Source organism: Tribolium castaneum, chromosome 2, assembly GCF_031307605.1.
Source record: "Tribolium castaneum strain GA2 chromosome 2, icTriCast1.1, whole genome shotgun sequence".
In the NCBI taxonomy this organism is placed as follows: domain Eukaryota; kingdom Metazoa; phylum Arthropoda; class Insecta; order Coleoptera; family Tenebrionidae; genus Tribolium; species Tribolium castaneum.
Genome location: NC_087395.1, coordinates 19,136,540 through 19,155,491, shown reverse-complemented (window position 1 = coordinate 19,155,491; position 18,952 = coordinate 19,136,540). Strand labels below are relative to the sequence as shown.

The window sequence follows — 18,952 nt, the reverse complement described above, 5'->3', positions numbered from 1 at the left end:
GGAGTGACTGTTGTATCTTTGGTGCAAGAAACGAATATTGACAAGTTGAGATGCCGGAGAAAATACGAATAACAAATGACTGTTTGTTTCACTTTCTTTGTTCGAAAATTATTGCAAAGACATTGAAAAGCCTACCTTTTGGAACAATTTATGTTTAAATGTATCAGCAGTTGTTAATTTTAATTGCAGTTTTGGAAATTTACCGAAGTATTTCATGATTTTTTCTGTGGAAAAGTTCCAACCTAAAATTCGCACATTTCACTAAGTTATTGGTTTCTTAAGCCCAACTTTGTATTCTCTGTGATCCATTACTCATAGTCTTTAATTACTCAACTGTTTAATAACACTTTGTAATCGAATTTTAATTCTTTTTCACTTTTATCTACTTTCAAATTCCAACAATAAACACTTTATACCACGAAAAACCACAAAACCAAAGACAAAGCTAGTATTTACCACCACATGCTGGAAGTGATTCTCTCTAATGTAAGTAATTAACACTATATACGCAAAATTTTAAACAATTTATTAAATATCAATTAAATGTCAAATTACGAAAATTTCGTTACTGTTTTCGACATAGTTCAAAAGTCATCACTGGAGGGCGTCTAGTTAATTTTATTTCCGAACTGTACTATCTGAAACAGGGAACAAGAATGTCGGTTTTCATTTCAAAAAACTAAGATCGTAGTCACAACTCAAAAACGACCGACTATGATGACAAATGTAGCATTTAAAAAATAAAATCAGCTTGTTCGAGGATTTTTTTGAAAAAAAAATTAAAAGGTAGTGTTTGAAAACTGTGAGAGAATCTATTGTTTGAATAACATTTTGATATTTTTTCGTAATGATTCACAAAGAATAATGAAAACTCTAGTTCAGAATTTGTAGCTTTATTTTGTTCTCCAACAAAATTTCGAAATTCGTTGTTTTGTGTGCTAAACCACCTTGCTTCATGTGTGTGGAGCATAAATCACGTGTAATTTTTTTTAATATGTAACAGGTGAAGCTTTACCATAATTCAGGTGAGACTTTAATTAGAACAAGAGGCCACAAACAAAATCATCCGTGCCAAAGCAATCCATTATTTCTTGCTTTTATCATTTTTGATTTATTTGCTTTGATATTTGTACAGCTGTGTCAGTTGCGTTATTACTATTTCTTTTTGTAAAAATCTGGGATTGGAGGCATTTTTTCACGAATTTTAATTATCCTTGACCGGAAATAAACCGACTGATTGTTCCATCTTCACGACATTTCGCGAATATTTACCCGGAAGTATGGTGGATGCGCACGCAGTATCGAAGCCCAGAGGCACGCGTCGCGACGCCGTTTCCCATTCCGACGCCAGTCGTCACCAATCCGCGTCGTTGGTCGGTGCGTCGTCGTCTTCCTCTAGATACACACGTGACTGAAAAGCACGCGGTTTTATTTTCGTTATGAGTTTGTAGGTGGTGCTTTATGTTCGCCTGGGTAATTATTGTCTCTTGAAAATAATTACGACGATTTTTCCGTAATTAAAATTAGAATTTTGGGGCGTCTCATTAATGCGTCCGTGACCTTTATTTTTTTGTCTCAGAAGGTTAAGCTCGCGAGAGCTTATAAGGCCACTCTTATCTGGTAATAAACCGTTTGTCCTATTATAATGTAGGGAGTAGATTAACCCCCACATCAGTCGCCTTGATCTTTATTATGAAATGGCCTGTTTTCTTCGTTGCCAATTTTTTTCCTACAGAAATAATGCCATTGTTTACTCTGTTCTTTAATTCAGTTCGGTCAATATTCGGCAAAATTGCGATTCCTGGCACGAGTGACACAGAACGGAAGACTCTCTATTACAGGTTTAAGTGTTAACAATCTTATTATTTTCGCTGATAATGTCTGAAATTAGGACGGACAAACTCCCTTAAAGCTCCTTAAAAATTCAAGTCAGACTAATCCGTTCGCTCTGTCGTAAACACGCTCTCACAGAGGCTAATCCGAAAGATTTCCACGTGCCCATCCGTATTTATCAATCGCTTCTTTTGTACTTCGGCGTAATTATCTTTATTATCGCTGTTAGATACTAAAATATTTATGTAGCGATTGACGTCGTACGGAGCGTTTACTTTGTTACCATATGGTTGTTGTAATTGTTTTCAAGAGCGTAATTCTGGGACGTAAAACGTGCAAGTGACTCCGATTGCTGATTTTTGTGGAAATGCCAAATTGTTGTGATCTGTGACAAATACGAAGAGATACGGTGGCGGGGTTCAGGCAACATCACGGGGGCGGACACGGCCACCATGTGCTGTACCATGGGTCGGTCCTGGGCTATCAGGGACGCCACATGTCCACCGGACACCACCATATTTCGACCATACCGGCCCATTCGTCGATTCCGCTCAACGCAAGTGAGTTTAAGTTCGAGGCGATTCGATTAAGATAGAAAGAATTACACTCGAGCGAGTCTGAATTATTAATGTATTGCCATTTTGTTATGAATTTTAAATTTAGTATCTCGAGCTTATCGTACTTTTCGAAGTTTGTTTTGTTGCTTAAAAATCGGGAAAATTTCTAAGTTTGGTAAAGTTTTGCGTTAATATAGGATTTCAAACTTTAAGAGGATTACGTGTAAATGATTCAGGTTATAAACATCGCAGTATTTAATAAATAGGCGTTTAATGCCAAGAATGAGTAACTGTTTTGATAAGTGCAGCCAACAATTTTTGTTCATTGAAAGTGGCATCTAGACGGAGCGTTCTTAGTTTATTTATGTTAGCAGTTGTTTATTAAAAGTGAAGTCTAATTAAAAATGTTATTGTCATCGCTTTCTAGTTAAAAAAAATACAACTATCTACGGCTCTCTTAAATTTTAATTAGTCAAGTTTTAAAAACCAGTATCTAACATTAATTACATTTTCTTAAGAAAAATGTAACACTAATTACATTTTTTTTTTAGAAAAATGGTCTGTACTGTCTGGTATTTTAACATATAATTGTCTGAATAACTCGATTTTTGGGAAAAACAAGTGCTTCATGTACAATATTTGCTCAAAAAATAATAAGGTTAGAAGTAAGTTAACTGAAAAAAAATGTGGTTAATCTCACGAAGCTTTTCGGTCAAAAGTCAAAAGTTGACCAGAGTTTTTGGTGTAACTCTGGTTAACTGCAACTGCTAAAATAATAACACAACATTTTTGACTCGACGTTTTCAGCTAATATTACATTACATTTGTCCAGTACCTAAAACGAAATTTAAAGTCGTCATCCCCATTAACACGTAGATATTTATGGCAAAAAAAACACGTTTTGGTTAAAAAAAAAACAAAAACCCAAAATACGTACTTGAACAACAAAACTAAAGCGATATTTTACCAATTTTACAGTTGATAAGCTGTAGTCTTCATTTTTGAATTTTTGTGTAAAATAAGAGTTGGAGAGTTTGTGCATAAAACATTTGGTAACTCAAAAAATATTTTGAGTTAATTTAAAATACAGGATGCCACAAAATTGCCAAAGTTTGAGTCCAGAGCATTGTAGAGAATCATTTCATTAATCCAAATTGTGTAGAAAAAAAAATAAAGATTCGGTCTTTACCTCAAAGATTCACTAGTTTGAAGATCATTTTTTGAACTACGTTTTCTTTTAATGCAGACTAAGAGTTTCAGCGTTTATTGTTATTTATGGTTTAGATGATTGTGGAGAATAATTAATAGTGTAAAACAATTTCTGAAAAAAACAGCTTTATACAAAAATCTTAAATTTTAGTAATTTTTTGTTTCATTTTTAAGAAAAATTACAAAACTTTAAGAGGATTTGATTCGCAAATAAAGACATTTTTTCCAGAAATTGTTGAACATTATTATTTTTTACAACAATCTACACTACAAATAATAATAAACCCTGAAATTTTTAGCCTGAGTTTAAAGAAAACGTAATTCAAAGTGCACCTGAAGTGTACCTTCAAACCAATGAGTTGGGAAGTCCAAATATTTATTTTGTTTCTTTTTTGAACTAGTGAAGTGATTCTCTTTGTGTCACTATTTACATTTTAATGAAATTACTCACCATTATTCAAAAAAGTGCCACCTGTTAATATATTTTTCACATTTGAAGCTAAATTTTCGACAAAAATGTCAGTCACCGTATTTTATCTCCGAACTCTCCAACTAAAATTTACAGAATTTGACACCTTTTACAACCTTGTAGGATAGACTTTAATCAAAAAGCAAATTCTAATTGTTTAATGGCATTCACATTCTAGTTGTAAACAGAATAATAAACATTGTGATGAAATGTAATTACGTGATTTTTTGATATTTTTATGTTTCAGTTAATTAATTTTTCTATTCGTGTTTAATTGTCTGTAAAGTTATTTGTTCAAATGTTTGAAAAATCGTATGAATTTTGTTATTTTTAACTCAGTTTGTTTAATTTAATTTTATGTTTAATTTATGTTTATGTTTAACACTACGTGTAGTTTCCAATAATTCAACACTCTTCCACATACTTCCTGATGTCATACCAAAATATCATTAATCAGACGATAATAGGAGATTATGCAGTAAGCTTAGAAAACGAGTATGAATTTTTTTATCGAATTTCACAAAAAAAACTGTTCAAATTTCAAAAGACCTGACCTGACTTGATTTAATGCGTTCAATTTTTTTATGTAATACCTGTCATTAGTTTTAATATGAAATGTTGCCAACATACATTACTTAACTTAAAACTTATTAGGTACAAAATATTTAGAGAACAAATTGTGTTGTATAGCTTGCAAAGTAGCTTTTTACATGAGGTGGAATTTAAAATATTGTTATTAGCTGTTTCAAAACTATGAAAATACCTACGTCATATTTTACAGAATTGTTTTTTAAATAAGTTTGATAAAATTGTAAAATAGTTATTATTGATCATTGAAAGTACACACGTTGGTGTTTTTATAGTTTTGAAACAGCTAATACATTTGAAAAAAAAAATATGTTGCTATGCATTTTAGACAGCAGGTAAATAAAACACCTATATGCACTAAATGATGAGCAAGAAAATACAAAAATTGACCTGTTTGTAGAATTTTCACAAAAATCGTCTTTATCCAAGTTATGAGTTTTATTCCAGTTAAAGATTCAATTCTGTTTGCAATTGTGTGACTTCCGTTTAGATCATATTTGTACCTACGTAGTGTAAAGTGATGGTTGTCCTAGCTAAATTTAATTACGTTGGTAACGCCGAAAAGTGTGAAGTTGGCGTACAGTACGTTGTAATATCTTTTCTGTCACAACAAAACGGGTTAAAATTTTGTTTAATTTTAATATACATACAATAAAAGCTCAAAAGCTCCTAGAATTTTAACTATTTTTAACTATATTTGTTAACGTAAATAATAAATAATCAACTTATGAGTTAAATTCTGTCCCTGTAAGGGTCTGTTTTATTAAATCACCCTATTTTTCCCCACGTTGTCTAATTTTATTCATCACCCTTTTCTTTTCCCTTTTGTCCTATTCTGTTTCAAAGAATCGCCCAAAACAAAGTTATCCCACACCAAAATAAGGTCCGAATTATCTCTCTATTTAATTTTTGGGGTGTAAATTAAATTTTTATCAAAGCTGGGAAGGGCTCGAAACTATCCCGTGGCCGTTGCCGAGACCAATTAATAGTAGGGAAACTCATAACATTAGTGGAAGCGGCCACAAAGGGCCATTAACTTTTAGTGATAGTGGCAGCATAATTTAGGCTAATATCGATCAATAGATCGAGGGAATACAATTCGGTGAGGGGTTTCCTCGACACAAGAGGCTAACCACTAGCGACCTCTCGCTGGTCGTGCTATAAATAATAGCGATAATGAAATTTTGCTAGCTTAATGAGCCGGCTAATGTCCGACATCTAGTATAGTAATTTCAGGCCTGTGCTCTCCCTGGCCGAGCTGCAAGGTTTAAAAACTAATGCGCATGCATTTGGTGTGCGAAATTATGGTGCTTTACGACGAGTATTAGGGGATTTTGATCTGTTAACAATTCTGCCATAAACTATACCATTTTTTTTTCAACCATTGTGTCTTTTTTTTTAAAAAGCTGAACATTTGGTATTCCATGTTAATGTTTAAACGTTTTTATTCCAGTCAAGTTTGGACGTCATGATACATTTTTGATAAATATTACTCCGCGACGAAAGAAATTATTTATGTCGGTTTAAATCTTTATCGAGTCGATGGCACAGAAGCTAATTTGTCAAATGTGAAGGTTTTGTGCCTAAATGGATCACTCGAATATTGAATTGCGGATTATATCAAATGATAATTGCTCAGTTAAAAATAAAACAGATAAATTTTGCCATAACGTAATCCATACGAGAATAATGCTTATGGTGCGGAAATAATTTTGTGATTGTATTGAATTTTAGATTTATGAGTTAGAAAAAGTTACGTTCCGAGTATTTATTATTTTTTAATAAGAGATTTTTATTTTGTAAACTGTAATAGCTGTCTGATTTTGCATTTTATCGAAACACGATTGGAATTGTGGCGTTATTGTTTTACCGTTTTGTTTTAAAAAATTCCGGTTCAATTACGACGTGTGTTAGATATGAGGGACATTCGCTCCGGATTTAAATAAACAAATAATTTTGTGTAGCATTGTTTGTATTTGCGTTCTCTTGTTGTAGTCTGCCATTTATTTATCAAATTGATTTTGTTTGGTCAGGCGGACAATATTTGTTGTTTATATAAGCACATTAAATTATTTATCGACATGTGCTGATAAATTTAATATCGGTAACGTTTCGCATTAAAAAAGCGTCTCAGAATAAAATGTGATCCTCTGTACGTAATCTTTTATGTATGGCGCATACTTTGTTTTATTTTTAAATTATATTTAGTTATTTTCCCCCAAGTTAGACGTGAGTTATTATCTCGCCTTCATCTTTCTTTTATGTAGAAATTTATAGAGTCCCTCGAGTGTTTTTGAAGATATTTGCGCTCTCCCGTTTCACACTGTAAACTGACTTCAGCATTCTGCCTTTTAATTAGATGTAATATTTAACATACTTTCTGCATTTTTAATTACCTGTTTGTAAGTGTTCGAGTTAACGTTGCAACGAGTTCAGTTGGTTTAACTTATTAGTGCCTTTTAGTAAAACTTTCGAAACTGAAACTTTACCGAGCAAACGACAGTTTTGCATAAGCAACGACTTTAAGGTACTTTAAAACGAAATGTATGACGAAAAACTACTCGACGGTTTTTTACGCCGCTTATAAATTCTTTAAGATGACTCTGAAGAGTCGCGACAAACTCGGATTATTGAATAATTCACAGCGACTGTGTTGCTTTTTTTGCTTTTAATCGACCCAAAGGCCTGTTAATTTCCAGCAATGATGATTGCAGTTCAATTAAAGCGACCGTTTAATTTCATATCCCGTTAACGGCAGTTCATCCGAAAAATAATTTAAATTTCATCAACTGTGTTAAATTACAAATTATTATGCATGCGTTGCAGGAAATTAGAAAAATCCGATTGAAACCGAATTGTTTTTCGGGGGTTGACACAACTCGCCCCAGATATGATAATAACGCAGACTTTATAAAACAAGTGTAAATGATCGTGATGACAAATGGGCCCGAACAAATAGGCCCCATCATCAATCATCAAGTTAACAGAATGCGATCATATTTGGAAATGATGTGCTGCATGTGATGAATGAGAAGTGAAACACGTGCGACTTGTGCAAAAATTTATTAGCAAGAGCGTTTCATTAGCGTGGGATGTGCCAGTTAAATTGTTTAAAGTGTTCACCTGTTTCTTAAAAACGCTGTTCTGGCCCAGTTTTGCGGCGATGTTTACGTGACACATAATTAATTGGGTTTGGTCGGAGCTGCTTAATTCGTGCCTAATTAGGCCTAATTTCAGTGCGTGAGAACCGCACGGAATCAGATTAAATTTTTGTAATATCTATAATCCAGAACGACACATTGACGGATCGAGAATCGAAGTTGATTGACTTTATTGCCGGTAACTAGTCATAGACACGTAGGTCTGATTGTACAGTGCAAAAGTACGATGGAAATTAAACTCGGATTACGACATTCGGTCAATGATTTATTGCGATTGTATCAATTTTTGATGGATCATTTCGAACCGTCGGAAACGTATATCAACATCAATAAAAATCTGTCTGATTTTTTTCGGCTAATTATTGTCGCGTCTAATTAAATTTTCATCGGCGTTTTTGATTGTTTGGTGTCAACCACAGTTTCACGGCCTGACACGGAACCACCATGTCTAAAATTAGAAACGTGTTCGCAATGAAATATGTCCAGAACACGACAGATATTTGAAAGGTATTCAGAAATACGAAACAGGTTTTTAACACGGCCATTTATTAAATGCACCGCCGATCGTAATAAAACTTTGTTAATTAGTCGGGCTTTTTTAAAAATAGACAGTCGACAAGGATCTGTCACTAACTTAAATTAACTCTTTGCGAAACGAGGGAAAAAAGTGTTACAATAAGTAGACACGTCAAGGTGAGTTATGTTTCACGGTAATGAGCGTGTTCCAAATTGGGAGGTTTGGGTTTCGCGTTTATTCATTGCAGTTAATGAAAGAAATACACACAATATTTTTTCCTCATGTACCATTTATTTCGCTCTCTCACGAAACCCTCAAAATTTTGCTAATCCGTCAATAATCATTTTACGATTCCATCAATCGTTTTCCCGATATTTTGTAAACGTTCAAACTCGTCGATCCTTATCTAGAATTACAACATCGAATCTCGCATGATATTTAAATTATTTCCCTCGAACAACTTAATACTTGATTGATTTAAAATTATCAGGGAACGTTTCAATAGGAATGTCACGATCAATTTGCAGGAAACAACGCTTAAAATTCGACTTGTGTATTTCGGCTTTTAATAGGTTTTTTTTCGGCACATTTATGTTCTTTATCAGCCTGAGGGTGGCTCGAACTCGACCCCACTTAAATCTGAAGATGGTGGAAATGTCGAGAATCGTAAAAAACAGTCTCGGAGAGTTTGATGGGCTTAATACTTAACCTAGGGATTCGGGTATACGTCGGGTTTGCGATGACATATTATCTCAAGCTTTTTCCCTAAATCTCTAATACACTGAGTGACAATGGAATGGGCCAAGATGGCATTACTGATGTCGCTCAGTGTATTGCGAGTACTCGTAAACCGCTTTTATTGGCTCCTTACGAACAGGGCTGAGCGATTACGATTTTGTTCAACCGATTAATCCAATACTAAAAAATAATCGATTAATAGGGTAATAAATTCATCAACGGTTGAAAAAAACATACTTATTTGTGAAACGTACTTACTTTTAAGCACGTGATTCACACTGGAAACAAAAACTAAATAAAACCAAATATTCGATATAGGTAATAGAAACAATAAAAGGAACGAAATAAAATATGAATAAAATATGGGGGTATATTGTGAACATAAAAGAATTTTTTGCTAAAAACTGTTCAGAAGGAACACTTGTAGCTTGAATGGACAAGTATTTTGTTACAATTTTTAATATTTTAGGTTAAAGATTCCTCTTATCTCTCCACCAATCTAAACCTAGGTATGCTTATTGTAGGAGTGCGCATGTCGCTGTCAACACTGTCGTCTGATCATTGGACTGTATCAGCAAAATCATGCAGAATGGCTGCTAATCCTGTTCTGGGATTTTTAATATTAGGTTCATGGGTGTACTCAATATTAGCCACTTCATTGCATTCAATGTAAATTTGATGTCTTGCAAATTTTAATTTATTGTCTTTAAAAAAAATGTTTTAAACTGGAGTCAAAACGATAAAGCTGTGTACGTTTTTTCTGACTGTAAATATCTTTCGCGTAGCTTTAATAGTATGCAATACATAAACTTGTTTTTAATATTCGAAATACACTCAATAGCTTGTGTGTCATCTGTTCAATTGTTAAAAGAATTTAGTATTTTTTATATATTGGTATAAAACTGCCTGTTGTTTTATGTTTCTCTCCTAATAAATGTTCAGATATATCTTGAAGAGGTTTTAAAAGAAAAATAATTCCAGCAATTAGTTCCATCTCAGGACTACCTAAAATATAACTTTTAAATTTGTCATTGTCAAATGTTTGCAATAAGTCGCGTACAACACATTGTTCTACAGTGACAGACATTAATAAACTTAAAAGAGACCACCAGCGTGTTTTTGAAAAAGGATAATTTTTTTTCAGAGGCAAATTTAATTGTTCCTTGTGTTTTCGAAGTTTTGCTTATTCATATGTGACTTGATGAACAACCATTTTTGAACACATTGTAGCAATAATTAAAATCCAGTTTTACATTAATTAAAAATTGCAAAATTGGCTTTCACCCCTTGTACGCTTTTTCAATGAACAGAAGTTTAGATCAGAACACTCCGATGACTGTGCTGACGTAGAAGGTACTGATAAACTCTTCTGAATTTATACATAGAGGAGCATCTTCTTGAGACGATTCTTGATGTTCTATATCAATAAGAAAACTAAAAAAGAAAAAATGTTTAATTTTTGGCTTTGTTTACTGGAGAACAATTTTTTTAATGATTTTGCTTTAGGATAGAAAAACATAAGTATGTTTATATAAGCAGTCACTTCACTACTATAAATACGAGGGCAAGGTGAAAAATTCTCGGCCTAACAAGGAAAGACTTCGTTTTTTAATTCAAATATGCATTTGTTTTTTTTGTATAATCTCTATTTAGTTCAACGCACTTAGTGCAATGTGTTTCTAGTTTCTTAATCTCATCCTTAAGTGACTTTCTGGTAGGACTGCAAAATACTTGTTTACAGCCGTAATCACCTCCTCGTTCGAGTGATAATTTTTCCTAACCACATTTTTTTTAAATTCATGACTTTTTATTGACACTTTTATTGACTTTTATTTATTGACACTTTTATTCGCCGATCATCCAGTACCAAATTGTGCATTTTTTTGAGGTTTTCATTTGAGGTTACTGTTTTTGGTCGTCCTTCACAAAGCTCATCATTGAGAAATGTGCCACCACGTTCGAATTCAGTTGGCCATTTTTTATAGTAGAATATAAATATGACTCTTTATAAACTCTCACCAGCAGTGGATAAATCTCTGTTGGCAATAAGCCCTCTGAAACAAATAATTTCATGATGGCGAAATTCTTCATTTTATCCATTATTCAAAACAGATATGCACCTTTACTTTAAAAAATGCTTATAAATAAACTATTTGTCATAATATGACGAAACTTGAGGGATGCTATTATGACACATGATGACTTGCTCCCGCATAAAATTTTTATAGATAACAAGATGATAACAATGTTAATTCTGTGGTAAGCCAAGAATTCCTACATTTTGCAAAACGTTCTTTATCTTTACTAAAATATTACCAAATTAAACTTTTTGTGTAACTTGTCATTATGATTGTCCGAATATTCGCAAAATAAAATCACAGTACACTGAGTAGGTGCACAATACAGTATTGAACTTATTAACAAAAACGACTACAGCGCGTGCCTGGTGTTTTGCAGTGTTGCACAAGTTGCACATTTTAAAGCACGATTAACGATTATTTGATTAATCGCTTAATCAACTGATTATTAATCAATCGATTAATCGAATGATAGTTATATTTATTTTTAACACATTAATCGATTAATCGATTATTTATGCGATTAATCGATTATCTTACACAGCTCTGTTTATGAACGTAAATAAGTGACACGAATCGTCATAAACAATATCCGAAAGCGCTGAAAAAGCGTGGAGTTATCCTTGACGGACTCGTCGTAATTCAATTTTCGGCGCTGGTTTCGGGTAATTTGTAGCAGATGCAAAACACTGTTATGAGGCAATAGAAAAGGGCTTACCGAAAGAAAACAGAAACAGGAAATAAGTGTCGTTAAGGGGGTTAATGCTTGGTGCGCTATGGAATAAATTGGATGCACATCGAGCGTCTCTCGCCTTATTTCCAACGAATTTTATTCAATCATGTACTTTGCATACAGATCAAGCCGGCTTGCTTCTTATATACAAAGTTATTCTCAGACAATATCCCCGACAAAGAATGAAATACGGTCGTCGTCTGTCGGGGAAAAAATCGTGCCTTTTGGACGCAATTTGAACGACCGAACAATAACGGGACGTAATTACTGCAAGTGGAATCGATGTAATGATGCTTAAATTTGTTTTATCTCGTTTGGCGATCGGCACACATATTCGTTTTATGTTCAAATATTAGCAATTTCGAACAACTACCGCCACTATTGCCAAAACGCTAAATCCTCTTCGTGTAAAATTGCCAGAAAATATACTAGATTTCGGTTTAAATGAGATTTATTCGACGGACACGAGTCGGTAAATTAAAATCGTTGTAATACAAAAGTGTAAATCATTAACGCCAATGAAATACCTGTTGCCACTAATGGTTACCAACTTTTTTAAACTCTTGTTAAAATGCACGCACTAAACGCGATTTATTGGGAAGTATTGCCCAACAATGGATTTACTCGGAAATTGGCCTATTTATTGCAACACGTAGGTAGGTATACAGCGTGTCCCGGACAGTTCCCAAACTTCCCAAACAGTTCATAAACTTTAATATTAAATTACGTATTTGAAAATTTCCACAAAATTAAACGATACCTGCTAATAATTTACTACTATGCGTTCCCAAAACTGAACTAAAATGCAATCTTATGTTTTTTGCTAATAATTTTAATAGTCAATTTTTCTTTTTTTCTATTTTTTTTTTACTTATAAACTTATAAAGAAACTTATTGAAGTTATGAACACTCATTTTCCATCGTAAAGCACACAGCTCTAGCTCTACCTATAAACTACCTTTTTGCATGTTTTCACCACAATTTCTCGTTTCAAGCACAAAATTTAATGAAAAATGTTCATAATAATATTGATATTTTTTATGTGTTTTCAAAGATAATATATGCACCATATCTTGAATGATGGTCTGATTATAGTGAATATTTTTTTTTCTGTAATTTATTCAAATTTTGCATTGGTTTTCCGAAAACATTGTTTTTTAGGTAGCTTAAGATTGAAAAGTCAAGTTGCGTCAGATCGGTAGACCGTAGATTGTTGGTTTTTACGGATTATAATATGCTCTCTATAATAAGTTAAAGTTTCTTGGGTATGCGGAAAACATCCTGTTTGAAGCTTTTGTATCATATTTAGCTTGGTAATGAATCGTTTCATTATTTATTCTCGTAGCTTTTTTCCAAGATTTTCATTGAATATATTGTATGAAATTTTAAAATTTGATGTAACACTTTAAAGTTCCAAGGTTTTAACAGCATTCTTCGTTGCTGAAGAATGAAATGTAGATGATTTTTGAAATTAATTGCAAAATTCAACAGTTCAATTTACAGTTCGAGGTTCTTGTATTAACAATTATCTTGTAAGGATGGATGCGTAATAAATTTGTAATGATTTGGACTTCTTGTAGCACAAGATTGTTGGGTTACAAAAATGCTGGTTGAGCTTCTTCACCAACATTGATTAAATTTAATGAACAGTTAAACACAATCGTTACTATTTTTATAACAATTGTTTCTATGGATTTATTCTGCTAATAAATATAACTGAAGTTGGTGAAACTGACCCTAAATCATAGTTTTAGTAGTATGACACAAACTTCATCTTACTCAACATTTGATATCAGATAATAACGGAGTTTTTGATTCAACAAAAAAATGTTACGATTAGGATGTAATTTTTATTTCAGGATTTTTTTACGATTTCTTATAATAAAACTGATTAATTATAATTTTGTGTCCCATTCTAAAACAAGCGATGCTTAAGCCCAGTTGTTTATAATGTGCTGGTTACTACGGATTTATTGACACACATTTTACATTGTAAACAATATTTAATTTATTTATTTTTTTTAAATTTGATTATGAAACTGGTCCCAAATGTTATTTTATGAAAAATTTTATAAAAAAAATCGCTACCTCCAAACGATTATAAATTGCATAAAAATTTAAAATTCAAATATCATGATTCTGGGAACAGCAACAATTCCTTTACGTATTTTTTGCAAAAAACATTATTTAAGCATTGTTTGATTTAGAACGACACTTGAAATTATAAATTTGTAAGTATCAATTACTGTTTTTAAATTTTTAACTTTATTATTATTCTTACACTTAAAAAAATGATTTTTAGTTAACAACTTTACAATTTTTAGGAATGGATATAGTCAAATGACTACCGGCAGCCATTTGTACTCGTATGTAATGTTAATGTGTCTTATAGAAAATAAAGTACAAGTAGTATTTTTAATTGTTGTAGTTTATAACTGATGATGATACTCTCTTACTGAAACATGCATTTCTCATAACTGTAAAATTGTCTTTAATAAAGTATCTGTAAGGCAATTTTTTTAAGTGTAACATATCCCAGAAGAGACCAAACTTTAATTAGTATTTTTATTTAATTAATGTTTATTATTAGGAATGAAATAAAATGTGGAAAAAAATTTAAATACATTAAAAAAATTTCTTTCAGCAATCAGCCGACTTTAGCACTCGATTTTTTTCGGAACATTTTTGTGACATATTTGCGGATGTTTATATTTTTATTAAAAAAATAATAATTTTGAAAAACACCTGATTTTTGAAGTTTTCGTAATTGCTTGACTAGCAAAACATGAAGAAGCTCAATTTTTGTTGAGTGGAGATTTGGAGATCAGATATTTTTCACTCTGTAATAACTTTTTTTTAAGTAAAGATAGCAAAAGGTTAATTTAATTAAATGGTTCAGACTACTGATTTTTATTTACTCGGATCTACAGAACGCTAATTGGAAAGCCTTGTCAATAGTCCCAGTCGGAAGAGCAGCGAGCTTTAAAAGAATCCCCAAAGTTATGTTTCGTATTTCATTTTTATTTTATTTCTGATACCCGCCGAAGATTGATTACATTTTGTGACAGTATCTTTGTTGTCGACTATTTATTGCTTACAGAAGAAACGAAACGGATGAACTCGGATCGATTACGACTCTTAGTTAAATAAAACTAAGCTTTAGGAATTTTTATTTTCACGACATGATTATCTCTAATCCGAATTCCGGCCGAATACATAAAATTTCATCATAACGTCTATCGTATGTTTCCGTCGGCGGGATTAAGTCGATCAGAGTGCCAACATAAATTAATGCTTACCACTTGATCCCACATTGGAAGAATCGCCATAAACTGTATTGACAAATGCCGGAGGGATTCCGGGCCCGGATATATAAAATATACGGGACGGCCACAGTGAGAGATTACCTAGATGTGGCTTCTTACAGGACGAGTTTATGTCTTTGGAAAAAAATATACCACGAAAAAATTCGTGGCAAATGCTGCGATTAATTTTAGTTGTTTCATCGACGAGGTTGAGCAAAGGTTTATCGGGTGCATTATGCATATGTAGATTAATCATCGTCCAATAAATGGCCGTTTCGCGGCGCACGCAGTCCCGGATTAATCCGGTAATAACACCGGCAACAATTTTCCTCAAAACGATAACGGATCAAAATCAAATCCGGAGCAAACGACGAACGATACGAGAGGCCTCGGCACTTAACCTCGATTCTTTTTATCGTAAGCGAGAAAGACAATTTAGTAGGGGTCGGAATAAATTAAAATAAAAGAGAGAGAGGGTCCCCTCCGGGGCGCGAATCAGCCTAAAACGAAATCAAATCTAAAATCTACGTTCGAATGGAACACCGTGCGTAAGTCACGAACGCATATTTGAATTCATATGAGAAAATTTGCATAAAATGTGCCACGCTACTTGGAATTTATGACATTACTAAAAACGTATCGTGTCGGTATTTGCACACTGACACACTGATATTCTCACTATGTACTGATTCGTCCAAACTCGGAATGTTTCCGGGCAAAGCTCAAAATGGGGAAATTAGTCATTCGAACGAAAGCTGTCCTCTTAGTGTTATCGATGTGGAGAGAAAATTGAAATCTGCCGGATTCTGAGCCGCGTACGAGTATTTATCGATCAGGCCGTCATAGGAAGGTAACAATACGCATTTATATGGAAATACATGTAAGTGAAACAAGTCGGAAAAAAGCTCGACAAAACCCAGCTTATTTCTCTCTAGTTAAGGCTGCGATTTGTAGGGGAAATTAATAAATTCAATTTATTCAGGCGACTCCGGAATCTGATAACGCCGGAATTACATATGTGTTCGGGAATAACACTTTTAATTACTTAATAAAAAACGGTGTTTTAGATCAACGGCACGCGAAGAAAATCGGCCTTAATGGGTTTTAAATGATTCTGTCTGATTTTGTTTGAATTAATTATACAAGTGGACACAAAGCTTTGCAAGCACTCGCTTAAAACGAGAAGGTCAATAACTTCTTGATTTTGTTCAAACATGGTTTAATTCTGTGTTCAATAAAATTGTAATTAATCTGTAAAAATGTTACTGGAGCCGGCTTATTGCCAACCGTACAATTTGAGAGAGACTTGTTGCTCGGAATATCTTAACAGACATGACACTGACAAATTGCGAGACCCCAATTTGAAATTCTAAATCTACCTGTGAAAGTAATGAGCGAATCAATTCTACTTTATCGTTGAGGGCGAGATTGAAAATTCTAGGTGCTTCAGTGACTTTAAACAATTTCATTACTTAGAGGAAAAACTATTTAAAAATTTGTAGTCAGTGGAGCAACGAAGACTAGAATCTTTTATTGATTAATTATTTGTTTTCCTTAATCTCTACTTATTATTAACTATGATAAATATGCCCAATTCGTACTCCACCTATGCAATTTATCATAGTATCTTTATCCCAACCAATTCATCTTACATGACAAGGCTTGAACATCTACGAAACACAGTTAAAATTTTCTCTAATTGATTTTTGAGTATATCATTGACCACGGAATGTAATAGCATGTTTTCCGACTTTCAAAAATATTAAGACAATTTTTGTTAATCTTTGGAGTCTTAAGTTGCAACTAGTGTTTTATGTAAAACACGTTGTTGTTCTTGTCTTGGTATTGTCAAGAATCAAGAAAAGATCATTGACTTATCAGTTTCAAATCAAGACAAGAAACAGTGATCAAGAATCAAGCTCTCGTGAAGAAATCTTCTCGAGGTTCGTAAGTTTAACAGAAACTGAATTGAATAACTATCGCAATTAAGTTTCAATTTGAGTGTGAATCTAGTTTTTCTGTCATTTTGTTAGTTTGTATTTAAAACTACAATGTGTTTAAAAATGGTTGTTTATCAAGTCGGCTATGGAATTCAAGTTCAATGTGCCGCTTTGTCCAAATGACTATTGTAGTTTCTGAGAACTGTCGTGTCTGTCAAATTTAGTTTTGTATTTATTTTTTGCTTTTTGCGGCAAAGTTGTTTCAAGTATAGGATTTGTCGTGATTTTGTCACCTTTAATTTTAAATAAGCGGCACATTTCCTTCAAATTTCATATTGGTGGCACCATCTCTGAACATTGTGTACATATTTAATCTCAGTCTGATTTATTTCTGTGGTTCTTTCGTTTTTTGGCGATGATGAATTGGTGATTTTTGACATGTTGAAAGTTGTATTATCTAACTGTACGTAGACGAAAGTCGAAGTGGTGTTGATTATTTGTGTACTGAAGGCAGTGCAATTGCCGTAGTTTAGTCATGAACACAATCGGATAAATTTTAATGAATAGGTAATTCGATAGTAGAACATGAATAGGAACACAATATCGATGGCTAATAAAAATCTTTCGTTTATGTTTTCGTTTCTTAAGGATAGCAAATCCCAATATAGTTATAACATTAAGAGTATAAGTAAAGCTTTATGGCGAAGAAGTTGTCAAATCGTATAAAATTATAAGATAGAAAACAACAAAATTAACTAGGTCATTTCGGAAGACATTACATTTTTTGATGGAAAATCATAATTTCTGGTCTGGATTTTACCTATCAAGCCAATTTATCAAACAAATTTTTTTGCGGAATGTTTGATGTCTGTCTCCTAGTTGCGCGTTATTTGGTGAAACAGCAGTTTTTAAGTTGTTTAGAATACGAAGAATTTTACGTTTATACTTGTTTTCTAAATATTAAAATGGAAAATGATAATTATTAGTTCTACTTTTTTTTACTCTGTTTGCCTAATATAAAAATAAAACTTCTACTAACTGAATTCCGTCATTAAAGTATCACTTTTATGGCGTTTATAAAGAAAATTTTAATAAATGATTCTATTCATTCGATATTTTAAATCATTCGATAACTGATTATTCAATAGTCAAAATCATTGGATTGCTCTCAACACAAATTCTAAAAATCATACAAAATTCGTAATTGAGAAATATTGAGATACTCGTATGGACATCAGAAGAAAAATCGAATATTCAAGAAGAAGTCAAGTCCTTCAACACAACATAAAACAAGAACAACGCACTAAGTCAATATTTTTTTGTCGTTACGTGCAAGTGATAAATATTATCATCATTTTTGCTCATTGATAAGTATGATAACTAAAATGATAATCGAAGAAACGAAGCTGTGACACCAAATTGGGAAACCCATTTTTGATTAATTTTCATTAATTTAACATTAATTAAACCCCGAAGTGTTACAGTTTTTCTTTCAATAGCAAGGTTTTCTTCTCATTATTTTGATATTTTTCAATCTTTTTGTAACGTTTAAAGAAATTTTTCTTGGGTTACATTATCAAACGATGATTAAAAAAATTAAAGAGAACCTTTGGTTACCTTAGAGTTTGAGTACGAACTCGAAGTTGAGTCCAATACTGATTATATCAGAAAAATAATTTGAATATAGGTATACAAAATGTGCTTACAAACTAAAACAGTTAATCTAAAAGAAGGCTTAAAACAATAATAACTATTTCATTTAATCGTTGTCTGCGTGGATTGACAGCACAGTTGACAGTAATATAAAGTCTGTCCTATGTCTGT

The 18,952-nt window shown here is 32.7% G+C and overlaps 1 protein-coding gene across 12 annotated transcripts in view; it reads left to right on the top strand.

Annotated features, from left to right (window-relative positions):
• Camta (Calmodulin-binding transcription activator) overlaps window positions 1–18,952 on the top strand; it is a 219,397-nt gene that overhangs the window by 97,031 nt on the left and 103,414 nt on the right. Inside the window, exons 1-2 of one of the 12 annotated variants that reach the window (XM_064355063.1) lie at window positions 1,336–1,473; window positions 2,144–2,393. The exons of 10 other annotated variants lie outside the window; for them this stretch is intronic. In XM_064355063.1, coding sequence (XP_064211133.1) covers window positions 2,330–2,393 — 64 coding nt within the window. In that variant the 5' untranslated portion in view covers window positions 1,336–1,473; window positions 2,144–2,329. Of the gene's footprint in view, window positions 1–1,335; window positions 1,621–2,143; window positions 2,394–18,952 lie in introns of those variants that run through there. One more of the 12 variants, XM_064355064.1, reaches the window with a different exon arrangement.